General features: G+C 46.6%; 1 protein-coding gene and 1 pseudogene across 1 annotated transcript; one reads left to right on the plus strand and one right to left on the minus strand.

Moving 5' to 3' along the window:
• Positions 1-26777, minus strand: Bsdc1 (BSD domain containing 1). Its single transcript, XM_048350773.1, has 11 exons — positions 26745-26777; positions 26434-26494; positions 19066-19182; positions 17798-17965; positions 15575-15629; positions 12854-12969; positions 12406-12474; positions 11962-12040; positions 10496-10972; positions 3907-4010; positions 1-1487 (listed from the first exon to the last, which is right to left on the minus strand). Exons 1-11 carry the CDS (start codon positions 26753-26755, stop codon positions 1455-1457), a joined length of 1290 nt encoding a protein of 429 aa, XP_048206730.1. The 5' UTR covers positions 26756-26777; the 3' UTR covers positions 1-1454.
• Positions 20660-23014, plus strand: LOC125354399 (annotated as a pseudogene).
• Positions 26778-27570: the final 793 nt, after the last annotated feature.

A 27570-nucleotide genomic window follows, 5' to 3' on the forward strand; every position in this document is an offset into this window, starting at 1 on the left:
GGCTTCTGTTGAACTTCTTTAATGCTGTTATGGCAAGTCTGTAAAAGGTTCAAGACAAAGTTTTTTTTGTTTGTTTTTTTGTTCCTTTTTTACTTACAAAACTAACAGCTGTTAGAATCTTTTTTCTTTTTCTTTTTTAACCTTTTCCTGTTTTCTTTTCTTGGCTACAAAATACTCTGGGGAGATGCATTATAATTTAAAATATATAATATTGCACAACAACCAAAAAGTTAATTAAACTAAGGAAGTAATTACAAAGAGAAAAACCCCATCCCATCAAAAGAAGGCTGAGCTTTCTCTCCACCCCCCCTTATGAAGGTCTGCAGTGAAGTGCCTACTATATTCTTGGCGCCCTCACGTGATCCCTTTAAATCGCTGGTGGACACACCAGCTTACAAACAACAATCATCAGGCAATACCATGAAGCACCAGGGGTCTCCAGGAATCCCGCAGCCCTCACTGCACCAACACAGGTTCAGCTTCACCAGAGTGGAGGGTAAGAGCCACAGGCTGACTGTCTTCAGAAGGATTACCTCTGCAGAGCCTGCTAAGTCTCAGGACTTTCACCCAGGCCTGTTCCTTTGGAAGCAGAGGGCTGAGACAGAGAAGCCTTACCAGGGCTCTAAGTCCTCACTTACTCACCAATTCGTACCGCTGGTAGCTACAGGGAGTCAAGGTAGGTAGCTGCTTGGCCTAGGTATCTTGCCAGGCAGCGCGCAGAAGCGCCTGAAGTGGTCCCCTCCCTTGGGGAGGGGGAGAGGATGCAAGAACATACTCTTGCAGTGGCACAGCTGGGCTAAGGACTTGGGTGCATCTGATGTAAAGAAGCCCTAGGAAGTGAGGTGACATCCCAGTGTGGGCTGGAGGAAAAGGAGGGGGTTAGGATTTGGTCTTAAGATTCTGAACCCCATGGAACTTTTCCCAAAGTGGAAAATGCTTTGGGGGGAGATTCCCAAGAGAGGCACATTTCCCAGGGATAAGTGCCTCTTATCCACTGAGACAGGAGCAATTTGGCCACTAGCAGGTGGCTCGGCCCTCCTCTGCTTATGGACAGCCAGTGTTGTCTCAGCTTCCCTCAGGAGACAGGTGGCTCAACTGTCTCCACACAGAAGGGCTAGGGCTCACCCCTGGGGCTTCCCAGCAGGAGATCACGGGATCAGTGGGCATTCAGCAAGAAATGTAGGCTCTCCAGTGATAGGGTAGTGTCCTCTCCCTTAGGTGATCCTAAGGTTGGCACAAGTCAGATTTCTGGGTTTTAGATTTAAGAAAGCCCCTTCCCAGGTGTGATCAGAGGCCCACAGAGCAGTGGAGAGCCACCAGTATCTGTACTCAGAGCTCGGGATGGTAGAGGCCTCTGGAGGGACATTCTCAGTCGGCGTCTTCCAGGGCTTGGCTGAGATGAGCGAGGGAGGAGGAAGGTGCCGCAGGCAGGAGAGCAGCTTGCGTGGCTCCCCTCATTCCCAGTCCTCCCACTCTACATCTTCCAGCTGCAAATGTGAGAGGATAATGGAAAACAAACACACTTACTCTTCTGAGTCAAGCCTGGACCCAACCTTCCCCTTGCTAAGCAAAGCCACCTTCATTCTAGATAGCTGACCCCAGCCCCTCACTCTGGGCCATAGCCTGGTCCTACTGTGAAAGAGAACTCATGGCCTTCTGGACAATGTTGAACAATATCTGGGCAAGAATGAGGGAAGGGCTTGTTCTGTTTCATACCCAAAGTATGCCACCAGCCAAGTCTGGACACTACAAGGGGACCCTAAAGAACCAATCCCTTAAGTCACTCCCTTAAAGAGACCATGCCTCTGAAAGACAGCAAAGTTGAGGGTGTCTGTGACTAAAAGCAGGGTGTAGTGGATGCACATGCTCACAAGGTCTTCACCAGAGGCCAGCACCTTAGTGCTTGCCTTAAGTCTCTTTTCTCTTGCCTTGTTACTACTGGCCTATCAGCTCATCCCTGATGTGATGGGGCTGCAGAATGACTGTGACCAGGTATACTGCATGCCAAGCTGGGGTTTTTATTACACAGCCAGGGATCAAACCCAGGGCCTCAACAAATGCTAGGTAAGTGTTTTACAACTGGGCTGCATCCCTAACTCTACTTCTCAAGTTTTAAAGAGAGTTGCCAAAGGCACAGAAGCTAGCAACTGCTCATATACCATGATCCAACACTATGGGCCTTCTCTGCTGGGTACAGTGAAGTCCTAGGTCCAAAATACTCTTGAATACAGGTCACTATTTCCTCTGAGGCTTTAGCTTCCCAACTGGAAACATTAGACCTTCACAGGTCTCTCTAATCTGCCCATAGGACAGAAGGAATCATATGATTTTTTTCTTCCTGTCAACCATGGGGCTTGAACTCAGGGCTTGAAAAGCTGTCTCTGAGCTCTTTTGCTCAAGGCTAGCACTCTACCATTTTGAGCCACAGCTCCATTTGTTTTTTTAGTGGTTATTTGGAGCGAAGAGTCTCACGACTTTCCTGCCCAGGTTGGACTTTTGAACTATGGTCCTCAAACCTCAGGATCCAGAGTATCTAGGATTATAGATGTGAGCCACCAGCACCTGGCCATATGATTCTTAAGTAATAATGGAAGTAACACATCTTGTCTAGACTGAAGGTTTAGTCTTGTCACAAATTAGCTGTGGAAACCTTGGGCTGTTTTAGACTTTCATTTTAAAGACTCTCTCCATTGTAGGCAGTTGTCTAGTATGCATGAGGCTCTGGGTTCCATCCCTAACACTACAGTGAACAAATAATTCGTGCTTCATTCTGGGAGGTAGAAAAGAATAAAAGCAATTAAAGGATTAAGTTTAGTAACTGGGATGGGTTTTTTTGGGTGTGCATCACTAATGTCTACTGAGGGCTACTATAATAACCCAGTCACCATGCCTGGCCTGTTTACATGCATACCTCATTTTAACTTATACGTCAAGTATCAATTCCATGTATTGGACGAAGAAAGATCAAGTGAGTGATTTGCTGTCTATCACATTGGTCTTTTGTCTTAAAGGCAGGACCCTGCTGAGGCCCCACATTTGAGGACCATAAGTCATAAGGTATGGGCAGGGCTCAGCATCTGTAGCTATATTTATCTATATTGAGACAGGGTCTTGTTATGTAGTCCAGGTTGGCTCTTGAGTTTATGCTTACAAGTGCTGAGATTACAGGTTTGTGCCACCATGCCCTGTGAAGTATCTAGGGCTTTTTTCTGTTGGTAGTGGGGCTTAAACTGAGGGCCTGGGTGTTGTCCCTGAGCTTTTGTGGTCAAGGCTAGCACTCCACCACTAGAGCCATATCTCCACTTCTGGCTTCTTGTGGTTAATTGAAGAAAAGAATCTCATGGACAATCCTGCCTGCCTGGCTTCAAACCACCATCCTCAGATCTCAGTCTCCTGAGTAGCTAGAATTACAGGTGTGAGTATCTGTATTTTTAAGTAATTCCTTGGGTGATTACAATACAAAGCTAAGGTCAAGGACTTTTCCATCCATCCACTTTTTTTTTTTTCTATTCCTGGGGCTTGAACTCAGGGCCTGGGCACTGTCCCTGGGCTTTTGCTCAAAGCTAGCACTCTTACCCCTTTTACTTCTGGCTTTTTCTGTTTATGTGGTACTGAGGAATCCAACCCAAGGCCTCGTGCATGCTAAGTAAGCACTTTACCACTAAGCCACATTCCCAGTCCTCCATCCACTGAAAAAAAGCAGAGCTGCTGCTGACAACTCTTGGGGGGGGAGGGGGAGGGAGGAGGGAGGGGCAGAGCATGAGGCCTCACCTTGATTCCTGTGCAGCCTGCCAGCTTATCCAAATGTAGGGATGTGCTCTGAGGGACCAGCTCAGTTTTATGGGAAGAGTCTTGGAGCTTGGTATCACTGGCCTGGCTTGCCCATGGCTGGCTGGGCTCACTTACCTCGCCAGAGGCGTCCACTTTGGAAAGTGCCATCTGTACTTCTTCTTCAGTCATGTCCAAGTCGAAGTCCTTCTCCCAGTCCTCACTTATGTCTGTGCTTGAGCCTGGAACCACAAACCACAGTGTAAAAGGCAGCACAGGACAGGAAGGGCATCCAAAGAGCTTTAGCTAGGGATGACAACAATATTTAATTTAAAACAGCTGACAGTACACAACACAGCTTTTCTGCTGTTCTCTTAGGGCCTTGCACTCATGAGCTTTCTTGCTCATAGCTGGTGCTCTACCATTTAAGCCATGCCTCCAGCCCTACAAGAATGGTTTATACGGACTACTTTACTCTTGACTTAGTGATTTCACTTCTTGAAATCTAAGAAGTATTGATTCAGTTAAAAAAATTCTGCCAAAGGATTTTTACTATAGTGATACATTGTAATGAAGAAAACTCAACCTGAATATCCATTAATAGGGAATAACAAAAATGGATAATACTTACCTGATAGAAAATAATATGGCTTTTTAAAGGGAGGCTGGAGAACTTTATATTATGGCAAAATAGTTTGAAACCATGAAGTTAGAAAAGGCAAGTGAAGAGTGGAGAGATGGGCTGGAGGTGTGGCTCAAGTGGCAGTGTCTATATAGTAAGCACAAAGCTGAGTTCCCAGCCCAGTACTGAAAAAATAAAAAGTGGAGAAGCACACTGGCCCAGGGACCCTCAAGGAGCCATATGAATCTACCAGGAGAAACATGAGCCTCTTTCTCCTTGCCAATCCACCGGCACTAACCTGGCTCCTCTTGTCATGTATCAGACGAAGCCTTTTGCTGGTTGTTTCTATACCAGTATCTCTCCTCCTTGGTTATCTGTAAGGCCACCTTCCCAGCCCCTTCATGCTTTCCTCAACCTCACCTTCTGCATACAGATTGGTCTTTTTCCAGCGTATTTGTCACTTTCTAACATATCACATAGTCACATGTACCATACTTTCTAATGACACAGGAGCTATACTCGAAGCACCAGGAGCTTTGTTTTCTTGTTTGTTTTTTGCCAGTCCTGGGGCTTGAACTCAGGGCCTGAGCACTGTCCCTGGCTTCTTTTTGCTCAAGGCTAGCACTCTGCCACTTGAGGCACAGCGCCACTTCTAGCTTTTTCTATATATGTGGTGCTGAGGAATCGAACCCAGGGCTTCATGCATACGAGGCAAGCACTTTACCACTAGGCCATATTCCCAACCCCAGGAGCTTTCTTATGGTACTCCTGGCACCCAGAACGTGCAAGTGAATAAGGAATATTCCAAGACTGTTTTGTTTTTTGCCGGTCCTGGGGCTTGAACTCAGGGCCTGAGCACTGTCCCTGGCTTCCTTTTGCTCAAGGCTAGCAGCACTCTACCACTTGAGCCACAGCACCACTTCTGGCTTTTTCTATATATGTGGTGCTGAGGAATTGAACCCAGGGCTTCATGTATACGAGGTGAGCACTCTACCACTAAGCCACATTCCCAGCACCTCCAAGACTCTATAAACCAGGGCCCATGGATCAAATCCAGCCTACCACCTGTTTTCGGAAGTAAAATTCCAGAATTAACCATCCACTCATTTCCCTGTCTGACCACTTTCACGTGTTCACAGCAAAGCTTAGTAGTTCCTATGTAGACTGTATGGGAACATTTGTGTTACGGCCCTATGCAGTGTTTACCAATTCATCCACATGAACCTCATGCCACTAAGGTAGGGTATGTAGACCACTGTCATAAACATTTCTACCTGGGGATGGTCTGATAGGCAAACTAAAGGCCTGCATGTGAAAGTTAATAAGAAGTGAACTACGTAAGTGGCTTGCTCTGCATTCTTCACAAGGGGCTGGCACTGTACCCTCTTCCTCATCATGAGTGTTGTGCTCTCTGGAGCTAGCAGAACAGGGTAAGTATTACTCACTCCTAGACCTACTGTGTAGTCATGGACAAAGTATTCTGGGTTCAGTTTATTTACAGAATTAGGCTAAAATCCCTGTCTTTGCAAAGAACATTGGAGAAGCTTATCAGAACGCAATTCCTAGCCTCCCTAGCCTCAGCCCCAGTCCCCCTATGGGATTCGGCAACCTGGTGGTTGCCCAGAATTCTGCTTTACAAATTGGTACCTGGGTGATTCTTTGGAGACTTGGGCCAGTTTGAGAAAGTGTTAGAATTCAAATATGAACATCAAGTAACACTGACATGTACACAGTGGACATGTCCCATCAGTGACTGACTTGGGGTTGATGGCTGTGGCATGACAAGTCCCTCAGTCTTCAGGACCTGAAATCCTCTCATTAGGCTTAAATGCTAGGGCAAATCCTTCCAGCAGTGTGAGCACCAGCTCATTGCTGAAACATGTCACATCCATCCTCTGGGTGAGTAGATCAGTTCCAGTACGCACATGAAGGCTTCAGCAGCAGAGCTGGATGTGAATCTGGCCACCACTGGCCGCCTCCTGCCACCTTGTCCTGTCACATGAGGAGTGTGCTAAGCTCTCTATTACACCGCATATGGAACCTGATCTGTACAACTTACGATTTCATGATGGAGTCTGACTCCGTCTGGCTTATTTCTCAGGTGACTACTAGCCTCAAAATGAGGTTACAGTTCATCTTATTTTGCATAAGTGGCTCTGCTTCCTCAGACAAAAACAACTATGTCCTAGAGTTGATGGTGAAGAAGGCCTTCACCCCTGGGCCCTGGGCTTCGGACCTGCCCTAAGCGTCCCTCTCCTGGCTGAGAAGCTAAGCAGATAAATAAATAGGTAAATGCTGGGACATATTGCAGGTGGGAACAACTCTGCAATGACAGGTATCACTTTGGGAGACCGCATGCTTGCTGCACCTAGACCATGCCTTGTGTCATCTGAGGATATTGGTGTAAGGGAAAAAAAGAATCATGGTTCCCAAGCTTCCTCTTTTTTCTTTTTTGGCCATGCTGGGGACCAAACCCAGGGCCTTGCACATGCTAGAAGCTAGGCAAGCGGTCTACCACTGATCTACAACCTAGCCCTCTTTTTTGTTAACAGGGTCTCACTATCTCAGGTTAGCCTGGGATTCTCTAGGTAGGACAGTCTGGTCTCAAACTCCTAATCCACCTGCCTCTGTCTTTCCAGTGCTAGGCATGTATCACCAAGCCTAGCATCATTCTTTTAAGAATTCCTCCTGGGGCTGGGAATATGGCCTAGTGGCAAGAGTGCTTGCCTCATATACATGAAGCCCTGAGTTCGATTCCCCAGCACCACATATATAGAAAAGGCCAGAAGTGGCGCTATGGCTCAAGTGGCAAGAGTGCTAGCTTTGAGCAAAAAGAAGCCAGTGACAGTGCTCAGATCCTGAGTTCAAGGCCCAGAACTGGCCAAAAAGAAAAATTCCTCCTGGACTGGGTGTAGCTCAGTGATAATAATGCTTGCCTAGCATTCATGAGAACCTTGGTTGGACCCCCAGTACCTCAAACAAAAAACAAAAAAACTCAAAACCATACTTTTTTTTTTTGCCGTGGGGAAATTTCTTCTACTTCATTCCCACTGTTCTAGCCTGCTCTAAGTCACTGACTTTTCCCACCAAACTGACTAGTTTTAAGAGTGGCTGTGCATCAGATCCACAGTGGCTCTTTTCACATGCCCCCACATGTACTCAAGGCAACACAGAGTTGAATGCCCTTTCTGCAATTCCAACGTCTCAGTTTCACCTCTCCAACAAGTACATTTTCTCTTTGCAGCCCAATTCCAAATGAAATCTATAAATCTTTAGCTCTTAATTGTTTCACTACCCTCACATTCCTTCCACTACCCAACTAAGAATACAAGAACTACACCATTCTGATCATTTCTTTCATATACTGTCATTTTCTTATACTTATTTTACCTTGTTAAACTTGAATTCCATTTCCTATCTGCTCTGTACCTGCACCTTTGCAATTGAATGTAGCTGGGAAAAAGTACAACAGATGCTGGGTGCAGTGGTACATGCCTATAATTCCAGCTCTCAGGAGGCAAAGGAGAGAAATTTGTGAGTTATAGGCTAGCCAGGTTACAGTGAGATCCTGCCTCAAAACAAAACCACAAAAAAAAAAAAACAACAGAAAAAAAACAACACAAGGTGCTAAGCACTGACAGCTTATGCCTATAATCCTAGCTATTCAGGAAGCTGAGATCTGTGGGTCGAGGTTCAAAAGCAGCTCGGCAGGTAAGTCTGTGAGACTCATCTCCACTTAACCACCAAAAAACCTGGAAGTGTAGCTGTGGCTCAAGTGGTAGAGTGCCAGCCTCGAGCAGAGAAAGCTCAGGGACAGTGCCCAGGTCCTGAGTTCAAGCCCCAGGTGAGTTCAAGACCAGGTGTAGTATACCTCTCTAATTGCTTAATTGAGAAATGGAGATTAGAGATCTGAAGTTTGAGGCAAGCCTAGGCAAGTTAGCTAGATCTCTATCTCAACAAAACAAGCTGGGCATAGTGGTTCCAGACTGTTGACCCAGTCATAGATAGGATTGTGGTCTGAAGCCAGTCCTGGGAAGAAAGTATGAGACCCTATCTGAAAAATAACTCCAAAAGACAGGGACTCAAGCAGTGAAGTGCCTGTCTACCAAGCACCCAGGCCCTGAACTCAAATCCCCATACTTTCAAAGGGCCCTGATGGTACCCATCCAGCCAACTGATTTCACCTGTCAGGCCCACTCTCCTACATGGTCATGGTTATTTGAGATGCTTGTCAATATTTAGTGGTCTTGGGGTAAGTGATCTTAGATTTCTACCAAACACAAGATGGGAAACTGCACAGAAGGCTTTGGGGAAGATTGGGTGATAGGCACATTCAGTGCTTTGCATAGGTATAGACACATAGAAATGGCTCAGCAAATGTTACCTCTTGCTGTTATTATTATTTCCCAGATCAGAGCTCTCCCAATTTTCCTGATGGAGGTCTACCCAAAACAATTACCTTCAATATATAAGGAGTAAACAGAAAATCAGAAACTTCTGAAGTCATGTGGCTTATGAGCAAAGCTGGGACTTGAACCCAAAGCTATGACCTCCATAGTTTGAGCCTTAGCCTATCTGCTGCTTTATGACACCATGTCCAAACTTCTGATTCCAGCTTAAGATTTTAAGCTCTTAAGCTCTAGTTAAGAGCCAACCCATCTGCCCTTCTTGTACCTCCCTCTTCAAGGAGACAGCAGGAGTTGTCAAGGGAGTTTTGTCATCACTCTTTAAACATGCCCTCAGCCTGGACTACCACCAGCATCTCTCCAAAAGTCTCCTGGGTGAGACACCACTGATGCTCAGATTACTTCTTTCTCAACACCTCCAGTATCTAGCCTGTGCCATAATGCTTCATGCTTCGTCACAAAGATCTCTGCTTCTGCCCCTCCCCCCTCAGTGTCTCATAAAGAGCAGGTAGGAGCTGAATGGATGACCTCACTGAACCAGGCAGAAAGAAAGCACTGTGTTAAGACACTGGAAACCCCAAAGTTTCCATCAGCAAGTAGAGAAGGCCAGGATGGGTCCATTGTTGATCCACTGCGTCAAACCAATCCCTCACTGTGCAGTAGGCCAGGCCTCACTCGCTAGATAAGCTTTAGGCTATGACAGGTACTAAGTGTTAGTGCCAAGTGTCAAGTGGGGTGGGGCAGTCTTGCTAACAACTGACACTCTCTAGAGAGGGATTCTGGAGGGGACAAAGCTAACATTTCTATCCTTGTCCTTTAGTTCCTAGAGTTAGAGAGGTTGCTCTTTGACATAAACTGGAGTCTTTAGTCTAAATCTCCATGATACAGATAAGAAACTAAAGCTCTGGAAGCAGGGGAAATAGTATGTGTAGCTTTTATTTATTTCCTAATAATAACGAAGGCTTAGGGAAGCTGACACTTTCCTGAAGTTCCACAGGGGATAAGACTCCTGATATCGGGGCTGGGGATATGGCCTAGTGGCAAAGAGTGCTTGCTGCGTATACCTGAAGCCCTGGGTTCAATTCCCCAGCACCACATATACAGAAAATGGCCAGAAGTGGCGCTGTGGCTCAAGTGGCAGAGTGCTAGCCTTGAGCAAAAAGAAGCCAGGGACAGTACTCAGGCCCGAGTCCAAGCCCCAGGACTGGCAAAAAAAAAAAAAAAAAAAAAAGACTCCTGATATCAATACCATAGAACTCCTAACCCAGGCAAGGCTGAACTGTCCAAAAGGGTAGATATTGGCAGTGCACCAGTTATAGGCATGGCTATACAACCAGGAAACAAGTCACCTAACATTTCTGGGCTTTACTTACTTCCCTATAAAATGAAGATAACAGTAGTGACCTCTTAGTTTGTGAGGTGCATATGAAAATGAAATGCCACCTGACATTTAGTATAGTGCCTAGCATAAGCCTTACTTCATTGACACTAATCCCAAATGTACGGCACTACCTTCTTTCGAAGACCATGTGCATGACAGACTTGATGAAATATAACAATAAATAGGAGCTGTCCTCATCAGTATCTCAAAGTAAATCTGCTCCTAGGGCTGTGAAAGGAACAAGGAGGCACATCTGCCTTTTATGGTAGGAACTCTCGTACTGCCCACACAACCCCAAGTTTAGGCCTCCAGACCTACCTTTCTTGCCATTGTTGGAAGGTGTAGACTTCCCACTATCCGAATTCAGTTCGAACACCCGTAAGTCTGTAGGCGCCTCCTCCCTCAGAGTCTCTACTCTGGCTGGAGGCCTAGGCTCTGGGCCACTGGGGCGACCAGCTGGGGTTAGAGGCTTGGTGGGAACTTGGGGTGGGGGTCCAGTCTCTCCCTCATCCACAGCTAGACTCTGTTCCTCCAAAGACGCCTCAAACAGCTTTTGGGACAGGTCTTTGGGTAGCCCAGGTGCCTCAGGTGCAGTGGCAGGGTTGGCAATCTGTGTCACGAGTGAGATGCTCTCACTGCTCTCTGATGGAGTCACCTCTGCTGGGGGCTCCACCGGGGTCGCTGGAGTCTCTTCACAGGAGCCCTGGGGCACAGGCCTTCCTTCAGAGGATATAGAAGTTTTGGTCGCAGGAACTTTTGTCTCTTTGGGGGATGGTGAAATGCCTGCAAGCTCCTCTGTGGAGAAAGAAAGGTAGAAGACAAGAGGACAGTGACCCTAGCCAACTCCAATGAAGACTCCACCATTTCCTTCACCCTCATCCTGTCGTCGTTCTGCAGACGCTCCCTATAGTCAGTCCTGCTTACTCACAGGGCCCTGTTGGGCTGCTTGAAAGTGAAGTGGGTTAGCTGGGGTTCAGATTGGGCTCTGCTACATCTTAAGTGCATGACTGGGCAAGCCTACTTCTAACTTCCTGCCTCACTGGTGAAAGTGACGATGGAGTTGTATAGTAAGGACTACACATAAAAAGCTCTTAGCACAGGCTGGGCAGATAGTATAATTACTTAATAAAGAAAAGCTAGTCCTGGGGCTTGAGCTCAGGGCCTGGACACTGTCCCTAAAATTATTTTCCTCAAGGCTAGAGTTCTACCACTTGAGCCACAGCACCGTGTTCAGGTTGTTTCTGAGTTTATTGGAGATAAGTCTCAAGGACTTTCCTGCCCAGGCTGGCTTCGGGACATGATCCTACAGGCTTATTTAAAAAGTGAGGAAGGTTGGGGCTGGGAATATGGCTTAGTGGCAAGAGTGCTTGCCTCCTACACATGAAGCTCTCGGTTCGATTCCCCGGCACCACATATACAGAAAATGGCCAGAAGGGGCGCTGTGGCTCAGGTGGCAGAGTGCTAGCCTTGAGCGGGAAGAAGCCAGGGAAGGTGCTCAGGCCCTGAGTCCAAGGCCCAGGACTGGCAAAAAAAAAAAAAAGTGAGGAAGGGACAAGAATCTGGATTTTCAATGTGTTCCCAGGGAAAATGAAGTAGTTGGTCCAGGGCAGTATGTTCCAATTGATACTAGTGATGTCTTTATCTAAACGTGGGTTTCCACCACCCTTGATTGACATCCTGTTAGTTCCGCCTGTGCTCAGCACATACACTGTGCTTACTGGCTGGAGTCTCACAGACAGGCCTGTCATTTGCCTACCATACCTCAACACCTCAGCACCTCTTACCTTCTTCCTCTTCCCAGCCAGGCTCTTCAGTGACACTCTGTTCTGCCCGCTGCTTCAGGGCATCCCTTCGGGCCTTCTCCTATAGGAAGTAAAGGAATGATTAACAGCAGTCAAGGGACCCTCTTCCTAGGCCCTGCTACTGACGCCACAACTCTTGGTATCTTGTCTTTCTTTCTTTCTTTTTTTGGCCAGTCCTGGGCCTTGGACTCAGGGCCTGAGCAACTTTCCCTGGCTTCTTCCGGCTCAAGGCTAGCGCACTGCCACCTGAGCCACAGCGCCCCTTCTGGCCGTTTTTCCATATTTGTGGTGCTGGGGAATCGAACCGAGAGCTTCATATGTAGGAGGCAAGCACTCTTGCCACTAGGCCATATTCCCAGCCCTTGTCTTTCTTTCTTGTCTGCTCTTTTTTTTTGTACCCAGGCTGAACAAGTCAGATTAGCGTACCTGCTCTAGTTGGTGGACTTTATAGAAATAACGATGCCAGAATTCTGAATGGGAAACAGCTGCTGGAACCTGGAGGGAGGACAAAGTAGAAGTGAGAATTTGTAAGTATTATGCTGGTTCTGTGTTCCTAGTCTTATCAGTCTGCTCCTAGGTTGAATTTCAGACATAGAAAGTGGCTTTGCAGTCAACTGTGAAAGTCCAATCTCACCTGGTTTCCGCTACACCCACTTTCCCATTGATCTTGGCCAAAAAAGGACAAAGTAACTCCCATCCAGCTTTGCAGGCCCTTCCCCTTCTTAGGATTCTCTGAGAGACAGAACCTTGGCCAACCTGTCTTTTTAATGCAGATTTTGGCTCAGGACATAGGCAGGTTTCCCATTGTACATCCCTCCCACTTCCCAACACCTCAAGCTGGAGCCAGCTGAGGTCTTGCTGGCTGAGCCCTTACCATCTTGGTGTAGAGGGCCCGGATGGAGGGGCTGCCTACAAGGAGCTCTGAGATCTCCCCCTTCTTCTCCTCCAAGCAGAACTGGGAAAGCCAGGCGTCAAACAATTCCGGGGGTCCTGAAGGGGGACAGAAGCTGATGATCAGATCTCTGGGTCTGGGAAAAGAAAAAGAGGCCTACAGAATATACTTAAGACTGGACATGGGCAATAAAGAAACCTTAAAGTTTTTATTCTTTTGGCCCAACATTGGGGATAGGGCAGGGTGAGGAAGCCTGCAGGTATAGCACCTCAGTGATCTCTAGAAAGTGATGTGTTCTCCATTTTCTCACACCCCAGCTTGCATTTAACCCAAGGCACCTGGCTACAGAGTCCCCTTCTCTGAAACAGACATCCTCAGGTCACTAGAGGACCCATGGTTCTAGTCCTCCTTCACATAACTCCTGCTTCTCTGTCTTCCCTCACGTAACTGTACCAGGAGCTGCTGTTTGCTCTGGTTTCACTCTAGCTCTTTTCCTCCCATTTGTGATTGTCCTGTCTGTGAGTCTTCTTTCCTTTTCTTACCTCTTCTCACTTTCTATTTTCCTCACAAGATAATCTTCACTAAAACAGGAATTCTAACCTTCTCCTCCCTCTTTTTAAATTTATTATTTTTTTAAATGTTGGTGCTGGTACTAGGGGTTCAACTCAGGGACTTGTGTTCTACTTGGCTTTTTTGCTCAAGACTGGTGCCTCTACTACTTAAGCCATGTCTCCACTTCTGTCATTTTACTGGATATTAAAGATGAGTCCCTTGGATTTATGTTCCTGGGGCTGGCTATGAACCTTGATCCTCAGATCTCTCCCTCCTGAGTAGCTAGGATTACAGGTGAGAGCCACAAATACCCAGCTCTCTCTCTCTGACTCTTTTTGCAACCCAGACTATTCTGCTGACCGTCAGATCCAGCTGTAAATCTGTGTGCTCATTTCAGATTTCTTTTCTTTTTCTTTTGCCAGTCCTGGGCCTTGAACTCAGAGCCTGAGCACTGTCCCTGGTTTCTTTTTGCTTAAGGCTAGCATTCTGCCACTTGAGCCACAGCACCACTTCTGGCTGTTTTCTGTATATGTGATGGCTGGGGAATTGAACCCAGGGCTTCATGTATACGAGGCGAGCACTCTTGCCACTAGGCCATATCCCCAGCCCCTTTCTACTCACTCTTACTGCACTTCCCCAATGTGTCCTACATGCACTCCCTTCCATTCCATCCGCCTCTTCCTCGGCTCTGACATGGAGATTCCTATCCCGCCTCATACCTCATCTCTGTCTGTCTGTTTCTCTTTCTCTATTTTATCCTTTACAACATGGCCTCGAAGGTTGCTTCATATGACTCAAAATGTGATCAAAACCCTCCAACAATTCTCTGCAGGAGGGCTTTTTGTAGGATCTGCAGATGCTTTTCTAAGGGTCAAAGAATTCCCACACTACACAAATTTTTTTTTGTCATTTTCAACAGATCTTTAAGAGGCCTTTATGACTAAAACAGGACTAGCACTACTGCTGTGAACCTTTCAGAGCCAAGTTAAAGCCGCTTGGCCTGCACACAAAGCCCTCTGCACCTGGCTCCCTCAGCACTCAGCCTGCCTTCACTGTCCCCCGTACTCTATTTAATCCAGTGCCACCAAAATGCTATGGGCTCCCTGCTTAGACCCATCATTGCCTTGCCTGAATGCCATTCCCTGCTTCTAAAAATACAACTGGTTTACTACTAATTCATCCTCTCTCTGTCTCTGACTCTCTCTCTGTCTCTCTCTCTCCCTCTCTGCCTCCCTCTATTTCTTGTTGGTCCCAAGGCTTGAGTGCTGTCCCTAAGCTTTTTGTTGTTGTTGTTGTTGCTATTTAAGGCTAGTGCTCTACCACTTGAGCCACTTCTGGCTTTTTGGTGGTTAATTGGAGTTAAGAGTCTTGTGGATTTTCTGCCCAGGCTTTGAATGTGATCCTCAGATCTCAGCCTCCTAAATAGCTAAGGTGAGCCCTGGGTGCCCACTCTAATTCGTTCTTTTTTTTTTTTTTGCCAGTCCTGGGCCTTGGACTCAGGGCCTGAGCACTGTCCCTGGCTTCTTTTTGCTCAAGGCTAGCACTCTGCCAACTTGAACCACAGTGCCACTTCTGGCCGTTTTCTGTATATGTGGTGCTAGGGAACTGAACCCAGGACTTCATGTATATGAGGCAAGCACTCTTGCCACTAGGCCATATCCCCAGCCCCTCTAATTTGTTCTTAAGTCCTCAATTAAAGTGTCTCTTCCTAGGCTCATTCAGTTGGGTTAGTGCTCACACTATCTTCTGCATAAGCAGGCACTCCACTCCTTACTACCTCTGCTTGATTCCCTTTTCCTTTGTCTCCCTCTTAACAGCCTGCTCCTGGAGGAATGGGCCAGTCTGAGGGTTTGACTCTTCCCTGGTCTCTTAGTGAACAGGAGCTAAAGGGAAGGCAGGTCAGGGAAGCAGGGCTGGGAGGAGGCTGGGCAAAGAGAGTAAAGAGCAAGGGAAGCAGAGTCTCTGTAGAGAACAGAGCTAGAGTGAAGGCAGCAAGGAAGGACCACCAAACCATCCCGGGATGAAAGGTATGCACAGGCCCTACTGTGGACCCTCCACTTAGGGGGTACTTGCCCTAGGACAAATTCGGCCCATTGTCCACCCCTTCTTGGGCTACCTGCCCTCCCAAGCCCCTCACTGCTACCCCCTCACCATCGGGTTCATTGCAGTAGGTTGCTGGGTCTGACTGCAGACTGTAGAGACGAGCCTGTGAGGCAGAGAAGAGAGAAATTCTGGAAACTGTACATAGAAAGAACCTTCTCTGCAGGTTATCCAATCAACCATAACCCAATTTCACCTCTGCTGGCTAACAAATCCAAGGGCCCATGGCACTGGACTAAGACCTAGAACTGGGGCTCCAGAAAAATGCTCTTTAACTCAATATTCTACACCAGGGAATTAAGTAAATAGAGCAGGCAGGCTATAAAACTGTATTTATAAAATGCTAAAATAGGGGAATTTTGAAAAGCATCAAAAGCAATTATATTAATAAAGTCCACATTTAGTGGCAAATCATGAAATAATGCTGTTATCTCTAAATTGAAACCATTCATCACTCATTTCTTGGGCTGGGAGTGTAGTGATAGGTAGCATGCTTGGCATTTATTAGGCAAAAGGTTTAATACTCCAGCAATGAAAATTGCAGTACTGGAACCGGTCTGCCAAGTATCATACATGCTATGTTCCCACAGGCCACAGTGGGGCAGAGTTCAGCTGATAAATGGAAATGGTTATCTTCCTCAGCATTACATGGGCTATCTGCAACAGAACTTCAGCAAGTGGTTTTGGTGATGAGTCATTGTTATCACAACTTAAAGTCTTCTACTTAATAACTTTCACAACTCTGCTCACATTTTCACCAAGAGGAGCCACTGCTGCCATGCTGAGAAATACACTTGAAAAAAATCAGCACATGGAATCCAAACTGAAATGAGAGACTTGAGGCTAACAAAATCAAATGCAACACAAGCCACAGTTGTTGACTTAAGTGCTCTGAAGACACTCTCGCTCTGTATTACTTTCCTAGTGGAAATGAGTCTTAAATAACTCAAGTGTGGAGAAAATGCTCTCTACAGTGATTTGTTGTGGTTGAATGCTGAAAGGAACCCAAATGTACAACTAAGGAAATGACTAGTAAACAATGCCACATTCACTTACAAGACTTGAAAGACATTACAAAGTGATGGTAACTAAGAAAGATGTTAATAATTTGTTACACTTTTTCTTTTAAAAGCAGGTTACAAGGGCTGGGAATATGGCCTAGTGCAAGAGTTGCTTGCCTCATGTACATGAAGCTCTGGGTTCGATTCCCCAGCACCACATATATAGAAAACGTCCAAAAGTGGTGCTGTGGCTCAAGTGGCAGAGTACTAGTCTTGAGCAAAAAGAAGCCAGGGTCCAAGGCCCAAGACTGGCAAAAAAAAAAGCAGGTTACAAAATTGCATATAGGAAGTGTCTATTTGTTAAAAAATAAAAACTGCAACCTGGGGCTGAGAATATGGCCTAGTGGCAAGAGTGCTTGCCTTGTATACACGAAGCCCTGGGTTTGATTCCTCAGCACCACATATATAGAAAACAGCCAGAAGTGGCGCTGTGGCTCAAGTGGTAGAGTGCTAGCCTTGAGCAAAAAAGAAGCCAGGGACAATGCTCAGGCCCAGAGTTCAAGGGCCAGGACTGGCAAAACAAACAAAAACAACAACAAAAAACCACTCCAGAGGCTGGGGATATGGCCTAGTGGCAAGAGTGCTTGCCTCGTATACATGAGGCCCTGGGTTCGATTCCCCAGCACCACATATACAGAAAATGGCCAGAAGGGGCGCTGTGGCTCAAGTGGCAGAGTGCTAGCCTTGAGCAAGAAGAAGCCAGGGACAGTGCTCAGGCCCTGAGTCCAAGCCCCAGGACTGTCCAAAAAAAAAACCAAAAAAAAAAAAAAAACCACTCCAACCTATCTTTACCTGTGTTCGCGAACAAAAAGAAATGGAAGGGCTGGGGATATGGTCTAGTGGCAAGAGGGCTTGCCTCATATAGATGAAGCCCTGGGTTCGATTCCCCAGCACCACATATACAGAAAATGGCCAGAAGTGGCGCTGTGGCTCAAGTGGTAGAGTGCTAGCCCTGAGCAAAAAAGGAAGCCAGGGACAGTGCTCAGGCCCTGAGTCCAAGCTCCAGGACTGGCCAAAAAAAAAAAAAAAAGAAATGGAAGGTTGCAGACCAACAGAAAGTCAGATTCTTGTTGGGTAATGCAATTAAGGATTTAGTGATACAGTAATTGTCTTTTCCTTATTGGTGTTCTCTATTATATTTATTTTTTGTTGTTCTTAAGAGTAGGGCTAAGTTGGAAGCTAAGACCTAACATGGGACGCTGCCAGTGAATACCTTGGTGCCATCATAAAGCTCAGCTGTGCCAGAGGGAGTGCCCATCAGGGTGATGACATCGCAGTCGATGGTTTTGTCTGGTGAGGGTGCAAAGGTGTCTGAGATCACCCCTAGGAAGTCAGACAACCCCTTCTTCACTTTTTCTGTTGCCCCTGAGGAGCCTTCAGTCTGCAGAGAGAACCAATAGAACAAATGTCCCAGAAGCAAGCTGCAATCTGGGATCTGGGGCACAAAGCATCAGAGGCAAAGGTGTACCAACTGTGAGGGCAGAACAGCGCTCATAACGTTTCACACTATCTCTGGGGCTGGAGGAGAGGGAAGGAAACAGAGCCCTCTATTCATAAGGATACAGAAAGGACCAAAGTAGCCCTGTGTAGATTGGAGCAGAAATCTGAATGGCTATTTTATCAAGATATCAGGGTCAATTGACAAGAGCCAGGTGCTGATGGCTCACACCTGTAATCCTAGCTGCTCAACAGGCTGAGATCTGAGAATCACAGTTAAAGCTAGCCTGGGCAAGAAAGTCCATGACACTCCTATCTCCAATTAACCACCAGAAAACTGGAAGTCAAACTGTGGCTCAAAGTGGGTGAGTACTAGCCTTGAGCAAAAGAATTTAGGGACAGTGCCCAGGCCCTGAGTTCAAGCCCCACAAAAGAAAAAAAAATGACAAAAGCTACATGCTCTTGGATTACTACTCAGGTGGCTGAAATTTGAAGATTGCAGTTTGAAACCAGCCTGAAAACTGAAAGACTCTTATCTCCAATCAACCACAGCTCTAGTGCTAGAGCGCTAGACTTGACGGAAAAAACAAAAACAAAAACTTGATGACAACGCTCAGTCCGGAGTTCAAGCCCCAGACTCAAACCAGAAGGAAAAAAAAAAAAAGACCCCAAAAACTACAGTTCCAAATGATCCTTGTTTTAAAAAAGAAACAAAGTTATACCTGTGAGATGAAATTATGGGTGTTTCTGTTTCTACTTTTACTCCTTTTTTATTTGTATTTTCTACAATGGCTTTGCTCATTAAAATATTTGCTAAAATAGTTGATATACACACATATATGTGTATGTGTGCATATATATGTATGTATATGTGTACGTATATATATGTAGTGTGACTGCTTCAAAATGAGAGGGAATGCTTCTGTATTTTCCCCACAGAGAGGGAAAAATAGTCACCTAAGGAAAGAAAAGTTGGGGTCCCCCCAGGCTCCAGGGCAGGGCGGGATGTGAGGGGCAGTCACTCAAGGTGTGCATAGTACTTACGGTTAGCTTCTCCTTGACCACACTGGCTGTAGCTGCAATGGTGCAAGCCGTGTCATGCTGTACCACCTGGGTGAACTCTGTCAGGTCCCGCTTCATGAACTCCAGCGCCTCAGAGGACTATGGGAAGACACAGAAAGATGAGAGAGCTATTGGGCACCATCACCCCTGTTCTTAATCACTGGGCTTCTTTATTAGCAGACAGCTATGTGGAAATGGCAAGTGACACCAGAGCCTGAGCTCAGGAACGATGCATACTTGGCCCAATTCCACAACCCGAGATTACTGATAGCAGAGAGAGGAGGAGACCCCTGCACCTCAGCCCAGGAGCTCAGAGCTGTAAGGGAATGAGTCTCATGTGGTCCTCAATTTTTTCCCCTCACAAATGTGGAAGGCAGACTAGGTGTACAGAGATGGGGGCTGGAACTCAGGGCCTCTTGTTCTTGATAAGCTTTTTTTTCCTCAAGGCTGGTGTTCTACCACTTGAACCATGCTTCTAGTTCCAGCTTTTTGCTGGCTAATTAGTGATGAGTCTCTCAAATTTTTCTACCCAGGCTGGGAATGTGGCTTAGTGGCAAGAGTGCTTACTTCGCATACATAAAGCCCTGGATTTGATGCCTCAGCACCATATAAACAGAAAAAGCCAGAAGTGGCACTGTGGCTCAAGTGGTAGAGTGCTAGCCTTGAGCAAAAAGAAGCCAAGGACAGGGCTCAAGCCCTGAGTGCAAGCCCCAGGACTGGCAAAAAATAAAAAAATAAATAAAATAAAATTTTCTACCCAGACTGGCTTTGAAACCTTGATTCTCTGATCTCAGCCTCCTTAATAGCTAGATATAGGTGTGAGCCAGTGGTGCCCAATCAAGAATAAGGACTTTACCTGAACAGAGTATTCCCTCTGCCTGTAGCTAACTCTTCAGAACAAGTAAGTAGGAAAACACATGAATGAACCCTCTTACCACGTTAGCTCAGGTTCACCATTCTCGTCTATGCTTCCATGTCACTTCCCTAGAGAAACTTCATCCCTCCTCAGGCTTGGTTTCTCCTGCTCACTTTCCCCCTCTGGTACTGAGTTTGAACTAAGGGCTTTGTGTTGGCTAAGCAGGTGCACTCTATTTCTTAGGCCACTCTGTCACCCTGGCTCATTTCTTCTTGTTTTGTGTTGTTTTTGTTGCCAATCCTGGGGCGTGGACTCAGGGCCTGAGCACTATCCCTGGCTTCTTTTTGCTCAAGGCTACCACTCTATCTCTTAAGCCACAGTGCCACTTCCTGTTTTTTTTAATGTATGTGGTGCTGAGGAATCGAACCCAGGGCTTCATGTATACGAGGCGAGCACTTTACCACTAGGCCATATTCCCAGCCTCTCATTTCTTCTTAAACACCTATTATACTCTGAATTCTACATTACTTGTTAACTGTCAATCTCCCTGGAAAAACCATGAAGGCAGAGACCATATGTTTTGTTCACTGATGCTCGCCTGGTATACATGCTCAATAACTGTTGCTTGGTGAGCACTTGGCTCCCAAGCTCAAGGCTGATTTCAAAGCCCAGTGCCATCTCCTGCCCTCTTAAAAAAAATTAAAACACGTTGCTTGTCACATGTACCAAGGTAATTAATTATGTAACTATTAACATGATTATTTAACAGTTGTCTCCTCTACTAAATGTGAACTCTGAGGACAAACATGAACACACATGGTGCTGGCCCAAAAGAGGGTCACAGTCTTTTGGGGAAGTACTTGACATAACGGAATGGCAAGGACACAGCAGTGATGAACACTTTATGGGCAGATCGGGAAGACTTGATGAAGGGAAGCCTGCAATAAACCTTTAAAAATGACCAGGAATGGGCTGGGAATATGGCTTAGTGGCAAGAGTGCTTGCCTCATACACATGAAGCCCTGGGTTCGATTCCCCAGCACCACACATATAGAAAATGGCTAGAAGTGGCGCTGTGGCTCAGGTGGCAGAGTGCTAGCCTTGAGCAGAAAGAAGCCAGGGACAGTGCTCAGGCCCCGAGTTTAAGCCCTAGGACTGGCAAAAAGCAAAACAAAGTAAAAATGACCAGGAATCAGGAGGAGGTAGCAAGTTTGACAAGAAATGTACTCACTATGGCACATATGTAACTTTAACCCCTCTGTATATCACCTTGACGATAAAAAAAAATTAAAAAAAAGAACAGTAATCAACTAAGGAAGTCTGGAGATGGAGTTAAGTGAAGCTTATAAGCACTTCAGTCTTGATGAACAAAATCCAAAGCAAAAATGGTGAGGAACAAAGCTGGAGAGGTTGCCCCTCTCTGTTGGAAGAACCACCAAAGGTGAAGCAGGTGGGACATGGCAAGATTCCCTTTCACTCTAGGTTAGTGATGCTTACAGGATGGGTCCAAGGGTGATGAGATTAGAAGAGTAAAGGACACCAGTTAGGAAGCTGTTGGAATAACCTAGGAGGGGCAGGATGGTATCAATTAGAGAAATAGTTCTAGTGAGATGAAAAACAACCTGGTGATTCAACAGATGGCTGACTGAAGGCAAACAAAACAATCAAGGAAGGACAACTCACTGTAAAACAGGTACTAGATCAAGTATGCCAGAGAGGTGAAAAAGTACTGATTAAGAGGCTTAGAGCAGAGGTGGGATACCTTTTTTTCTGCTAAGGGCCATCTGGATAGTTGTAGCATCTGGATACTATGTAGGCCATACAAAATTACCAATACAGCAAGATGGCCAAAAGCAGGGCGCACAAGGGCCACCTACAAGCATATTTGTCTGTCTTGTCATGTACCAAATAATTTCAAAGGACTTATACTGCTGGATGCTGTTCATCCCTGGTTTCCAATAATGACTTGTGGCATATAGAATCTGAAGTGCCTATTGGGTATCTAGGATAGTCATCCAACAGAAGTGATCCTCAACAACTAAAGCTCAGGGAAGAGTGTCTTTTGTAGAAGGCTCTCTGCGGTCCTGAAGGCGTCCGGGTTGTTAACAACTCCCAAGGCCCCTCACTGGCACAGGTTGCAGGCTTTTCTCTTAGTGTGCTGCTTGAGTGTAGTGAATGTGAGAGGACCTAACAAATGTCACTTCTTTGCACCAGCCTAGATTACTTCATACCACACTGTCAACAAGAGGACTCGAAGAATTTTTTTTTTTTTTTTTTTTGGCCAGTCCTGGGCCTTGGACTCAGGGCCTGAGCACTGTCCCTGGCTTCTTCCCGCTCAAGGCTAGCACTCCGCCACTTGAGCCACAGCGCCGCTTCTGGCCGTTTTCTGTATATGTGGTGCTGGGGAATCGAACCTAGGGCCTCGTGTATCCGAGGCAGGCACTCTTGCCACTAGGCTATATCCCCAGCCCTCGAAGAATTTTTTGACTCAAAGAATTGGGGAGAACAAAAAGTAAAATCTGGTGCTGCATGGACCTGTCAACAATTAAGAAACAAAAGTAATGAAGATTTACATAAACTTTGGTATGTCCTACTGAAAGAAATAAACATGCTTCTAACTCTAGAGCAGGAGGCCAAGCGGCAGAGATTGCCAATGCCAAGTCCAGAACGGTTAGAAAAGGTAGTTGACTCCATGGATGCATTGGATAAAGTTGTTTAGGAAAAAGATGCTTTAAGGCTTCTTCAGACTGGTCAAGAAAAAGCTAGACCTGGTGCTTGGAGAAGGGACATCTTTGGAAGAATCATCCGGCACCAGTTCAAGCAGTGGCCTATACCTTGGTACCTAAATAAAAGATACAATAGGAAACGATTCTTTGCAATGCCTTATGTGGACCGTTTCATCAGACTGAGACTTGAGAAACAAGCTCGTATCAAAACAAGAAAGAAAAGTTTGCAGAAAAAGAAAAATTTCTTGAGAAAAAGTTTCCACATCTTTCTGAAGCCCAGAAGTCAAGTGTTGGCTAAGAAGTCTGAACTCTTTAGTATATTGGTTGTTTTTCTTGCAATACTCCGTATACTGAAGTAAACAGACACGTAAAGTGGTTAATAAAGTATTTTTTAAAAATAAAAAAATAGGGGCTGGGGATATAGCCTAGTGGCAAGAGTGCTTGCCTCGTATACATGAGGCCCTGGGTTCAATTCCCCAGCACCACATATACAGAAAAAAAATGGCCAGAAGTGGAGCTGTGGCTCAAGTGGCAGAGTGCTAGCCTTGAGCAAAAAGAAGCCAGGGACAGTGCTCAGGCCCTGAGTCCAAGACCAGGACTGGCCAAAAAATAAATAAATAAATAAATAAATAAACTAAAGCTCAGGGAAAAGAACCAGGAATCACTTGAACAAGAAAGGAGGAGCTCACCCAGGAAGTCTGAAGAGTGAATAGAAAAGTGTGCTGAAGGGGCTGGGAATATGGCCTAGTGGTAGAGTGCTTGCTTTGCATGCATAAAGCCCTGAGTTCGATTCCTCAGAACCACATACATAGAAAAAGCCAGAAGTAGCACTGTGGCTCATGTGGTAGAGTGCTAGCCTTGAGCAAAAAGAAGCCAGGGACAGTGCTCAGGCCCTGAGTCCAAGCCCCAGGACTAGCCAAAAAAAAAAAAAAAAAAAAAGAGTGCAAAGGACAAGCATCCTCAGAACCCCACTTTTATGGGGCAGGCAGAGGAAAAGGAGCTCATGATCACTTACAAGGTAAATCTAGCAATGTATATGGTAACTGAGTGAAAGCCATATCAAGAGTTTCAAGGAAAAGAAGCAATCACTAGTACTGAACACAGCAGAGAGGTCCAGGAAGATAAGGGTTGAAAAACATCCACTGGACTTGGCAAGCAGTAGGTGAAGCCGAGTGTGACTACAGATAAGTGTATAGGTGTTAGTGTCAGTAAATTCAGATCCTGTGTTGATTTCAAATTTCAAAAAGTCTCCCAGGAATGAAAGGGACAGAGTTGTTGAGCAGGACCATGAGGGAAGACTGTCTGAAGTCAATGGAAAGAGAAAATTCAAGGCTGAAAGGCTTTCTGGCTCAGATGAGGTTGGTCTTTGGTGAACTAAAGACCAGTGTGTCTTTCACTATCAGTGTGTATGTGCTAGCATTCATGAGCACAAATAGGACACAACAGGAGGTAAGGAGCAGAGGAGGGAAAATTACAGCTCTCTCAGATTTGTAAGGGCCAGGTACGTTAATGGGAGTAGCCCTAATGGAATCAGGACAGGAGGTAAGACCAGAAAAGCTACCAAAGACCAAGATAATAAATGGATGGAGCTGGGCGCTGGTAACATAATCCTAGTAACACAGGAGGCTGAGATCTGGTTCAAAGCCAACCTGGGCAGGAAAGCCTGTGAGACTCTTAGCTCCAAAGAGCTGGAAGTAGAGCTATGGCTCAAGTAGTAGAGCACTAGCCTTCAGCAAAAGAAGCTCAGGGACAGCACAGAGGTCCTGAATTCAAGCCTCAGGTCCAGCACAAAAACAAAAAAGGGTGGAAAATGGGCTGATGCTACCCAAGAGTTTAACTATCATTTTCAACATTAACAAAAATAATAAATGCTTGTGCTTAATGTGCTAGGCATTATTCTTTGTGTATTACATTCCTGTAATTCTCATTTGACTCTCATGACAGTCATATTAGGAATTATTTTTCTTTTACACTTGAAGAGCTAAGGCATCAAGAGGTTAAATAATGTGTTGAAGTTCATATAAAAGTAGTAGATAAGAAAGGGAAATTAGGGGCTGGGAATGTGGCTTAGCAGTAGAGTGCTTGCCTGGGATGCATGAAGCCCTGGGTTCAATTCCTTAGCACCATATAAACAGAAAAAGCCAGAAGTGGTGCTGTGGCTCAAGTGGTAGAGTGCTAGCCTTGAGCAAAAAGAAGCCAGGGATAGTGCTCAGGACCTGAGTTCAAGCCCCAGAACTGGCAAAAAAAAAAAAAAAAAAAAGGGGGAAATTAAGTCTTTACCTTCCAAAAAGGCAAGAACAATACCCATCATCTCCTGCTTTAAATTGGGCATTCCCAGTTTAGGCTGACCAGCCACCTTCCCAGTTTAAGCAAGACCATCCTTGAGAGAGAAATACACAGGAGGCCCTTCTGCAAAACTTCTGAATGACTGTCACTTCCAGGAAATTGCTCATCAGTAAGCACACTACTTTGGATCTCTTATATTAAACCTTAACATGAAGTCCTCATTCTTAGCATCAGTAATATAAACAGCTCAGGGTATTTTCTGATTTGCTGATCTGCAGCTCAGAGGAGCAACTAGGACAAGTGAAGGGATTTAAAAAAAAAGCTTCCAGGGTGAATGGCTGATTTAATTGTACTGAGACACTTCCTAGAGTCTTCCTAAAACAGGACTCACTCTACTTGCTTGCAGTAAATAGTAATTAGTTTCTCCACAATTCAATTGGGCTGTTTTAAATAAATTACTGAATATCCACTAGCACTGCCCACTGGCAGGACCAAGAGCTGTTTATCTCACAGGGATTGCTTAGTTAGCCTGCAAAGGTTTCCACTCTCTATGGAGCTCTCCAGCCCTCTTTGCAAACCATTACTAATTGAAAACTCATCAGGCACCAGTGTGTATGCCTGATGGCTTCATTGACTTGAGTTCTTGCTCCTCACCCTGTCTAGGCAGGTTGGCTTGTATAGGCTTCCTTTCCTCACCCTTTCCCTGTCATGTTCATGATTACCTAGACTAGACAAACATTTTTGTCCTTTCCTTTCATAGCACTTACTATATAACAGTAAACAGTGGAGGGGGGGCTGGAACTCAGAGCCAGGTATTGTTCCATAGCTTTTGTCCTTAAGACTGGTGCTCTACCATTTAAGCCACACCTCCTCTACTGACTTTTTGCTGATTAATTGGAGATTATGAGTCTCATGAACTTTTCTACCTGGTCTGGCTTAGAATCGTGATCCTTAGATCTCAGCTTCCTGAGTAGTTAAGTGCCTGGCTTAAACAGCCATTTTTGACTATTTGGTTAATGACTATCTCCCCACCAGACTCAGCTTTGTAAGGCCCAGGGCTGCTTCCGTCATTAGGATGCGTCAGAGTGTGCTGGTTAGCATATACTCTAATATTAAATTCAAATGACTACAGGAGCAAGTTTCTTCATTGCTAGCATCCTGCTTCAGGGCCTGCAGTCAATGTTCTCTGTCCCACCGGGAAGTTGTCAATTTCCTGAGCTGGAATAAATTACTTTTTTCTATGGATTCTTTGGAAAGGGTGGCTTCAGCTTTTAAAAACAAGCATTATTTCGCTATGGCTGGTATTTTACTTGTCTGCGTCGGGACTCATCTTCTCATAGTCAGGAAAGAGCTAAACGTGGGGCTCAAGTGAGCCTCCGGGAGGCCAGGGGCCCACAAAAGTCGGGCAGGGCAGGTTGGACCAGGTCGCAATACGGCGGCGCAGAGCCCGGCTGGGGAAGGAAAGGCATTGTTCCGGCTTACCTTCTCTTTGACGGCCTGGTAGCTCTGCTGCAGCCAGCTCCGCCACCACCCCACGTCCTCCCTGCGGAAGACAGACACGTCTGGTGGCCCCGCCGTGCCACTGCGACCCTCCATCTCCCCCTCCGAGGTGACCCGCGGGCCGAGGCTTCGCAGGCCGCTTTCCCACCCGCCCAACAGTCGCCCCACTCGGTCCTCTCGGTTCTGTCCGAGCTCACGCTGATCTCCCGTCTCCCACAGGCACGCTGGCCCGGCGCCCCAAGCCCGAGGAGGACTCAGGCCCCAAACGCCTGGAAGCCGAACGACAGGCTCACCCTTCCGCCATCTTGCCCGCATGACATCACCACTATTTACCGACCTTTGACTTCCGACACGGCACCGCCCCCTTAAGCACCGCCTCGGAACTCCCTGTCCAATCCGCGCACCGGCCACGCCCTTAGCCCAATCCTTCGCTCCGCTCCTTCATTAGGCCCCGCCTCCCAGGGCTCAGTCCAATCTCAGCTCGAAGTTCTCCTTTAAACTCCGCCTCTAAGCTCCCGACCCAATCCCGATTCAGTTCTGTCCTCACGTCCCACCCCTCACCAACCTCAGTTCTTTCCCCGAAGCGGCGGACATCAGTTACGGTGGCCCCTGTGGGACAACGTCGGGGGGCGGGGGAAAGAGGAGGGAGCAGGGAGGGAAGGAGGGGGCCGGGCTCGAACGTCTGGATCCCGGAGCGCGAGCCGAGGACCGCCCCCCTTTGTGAAACCCGCTGCGTAGTCGCAGCTCGGTGTCTCTTCGGGATAATTCAACGTACGCGGACTGCGGGGCTCCGGGGGCCGAGTTTGCAGAAAAATTAGGGGGCGAGTGCGAGGCCGCCACTGGGGGACCCCTGGGGATGCCGGAGAAGCGGACACACGTTCAGTTTTTGTAGCTCAGAATACACAAGCTGGTCCCTCCGGAGCAATCTGGAGGCCACCAGGAGGACGGAGATTGAGTTTCATTGAGTTTAGCGAGGGAGGGAGAGTGTCCGCAGCTCTCACCTCCCCATCTGCCACCTCCACCTGCGCCCCCATGCCTTCCCTTCCCTCCTGCGAGGGGGCTTCTTACCTGAGGTCCACCGACCGACCTGATCCCATAGCTTCTTGTGTGCCCACTCTA

Source organism: Perognathus longimembris, chromosome 7, assembly GCF_023159225.1.
Source record: "Perognathus longimembris pacificus isolate PPM17 chromosome 7, ASM2315922v1, whole genome shotgun sequence".
Taxonomy (NCBI): domain Eukaryota; kingdom Metazoa; phylum Chordata; class Mammalia; order Rodentia; family Heteromyidae; genus Perognathus; species Perognathus longimembris.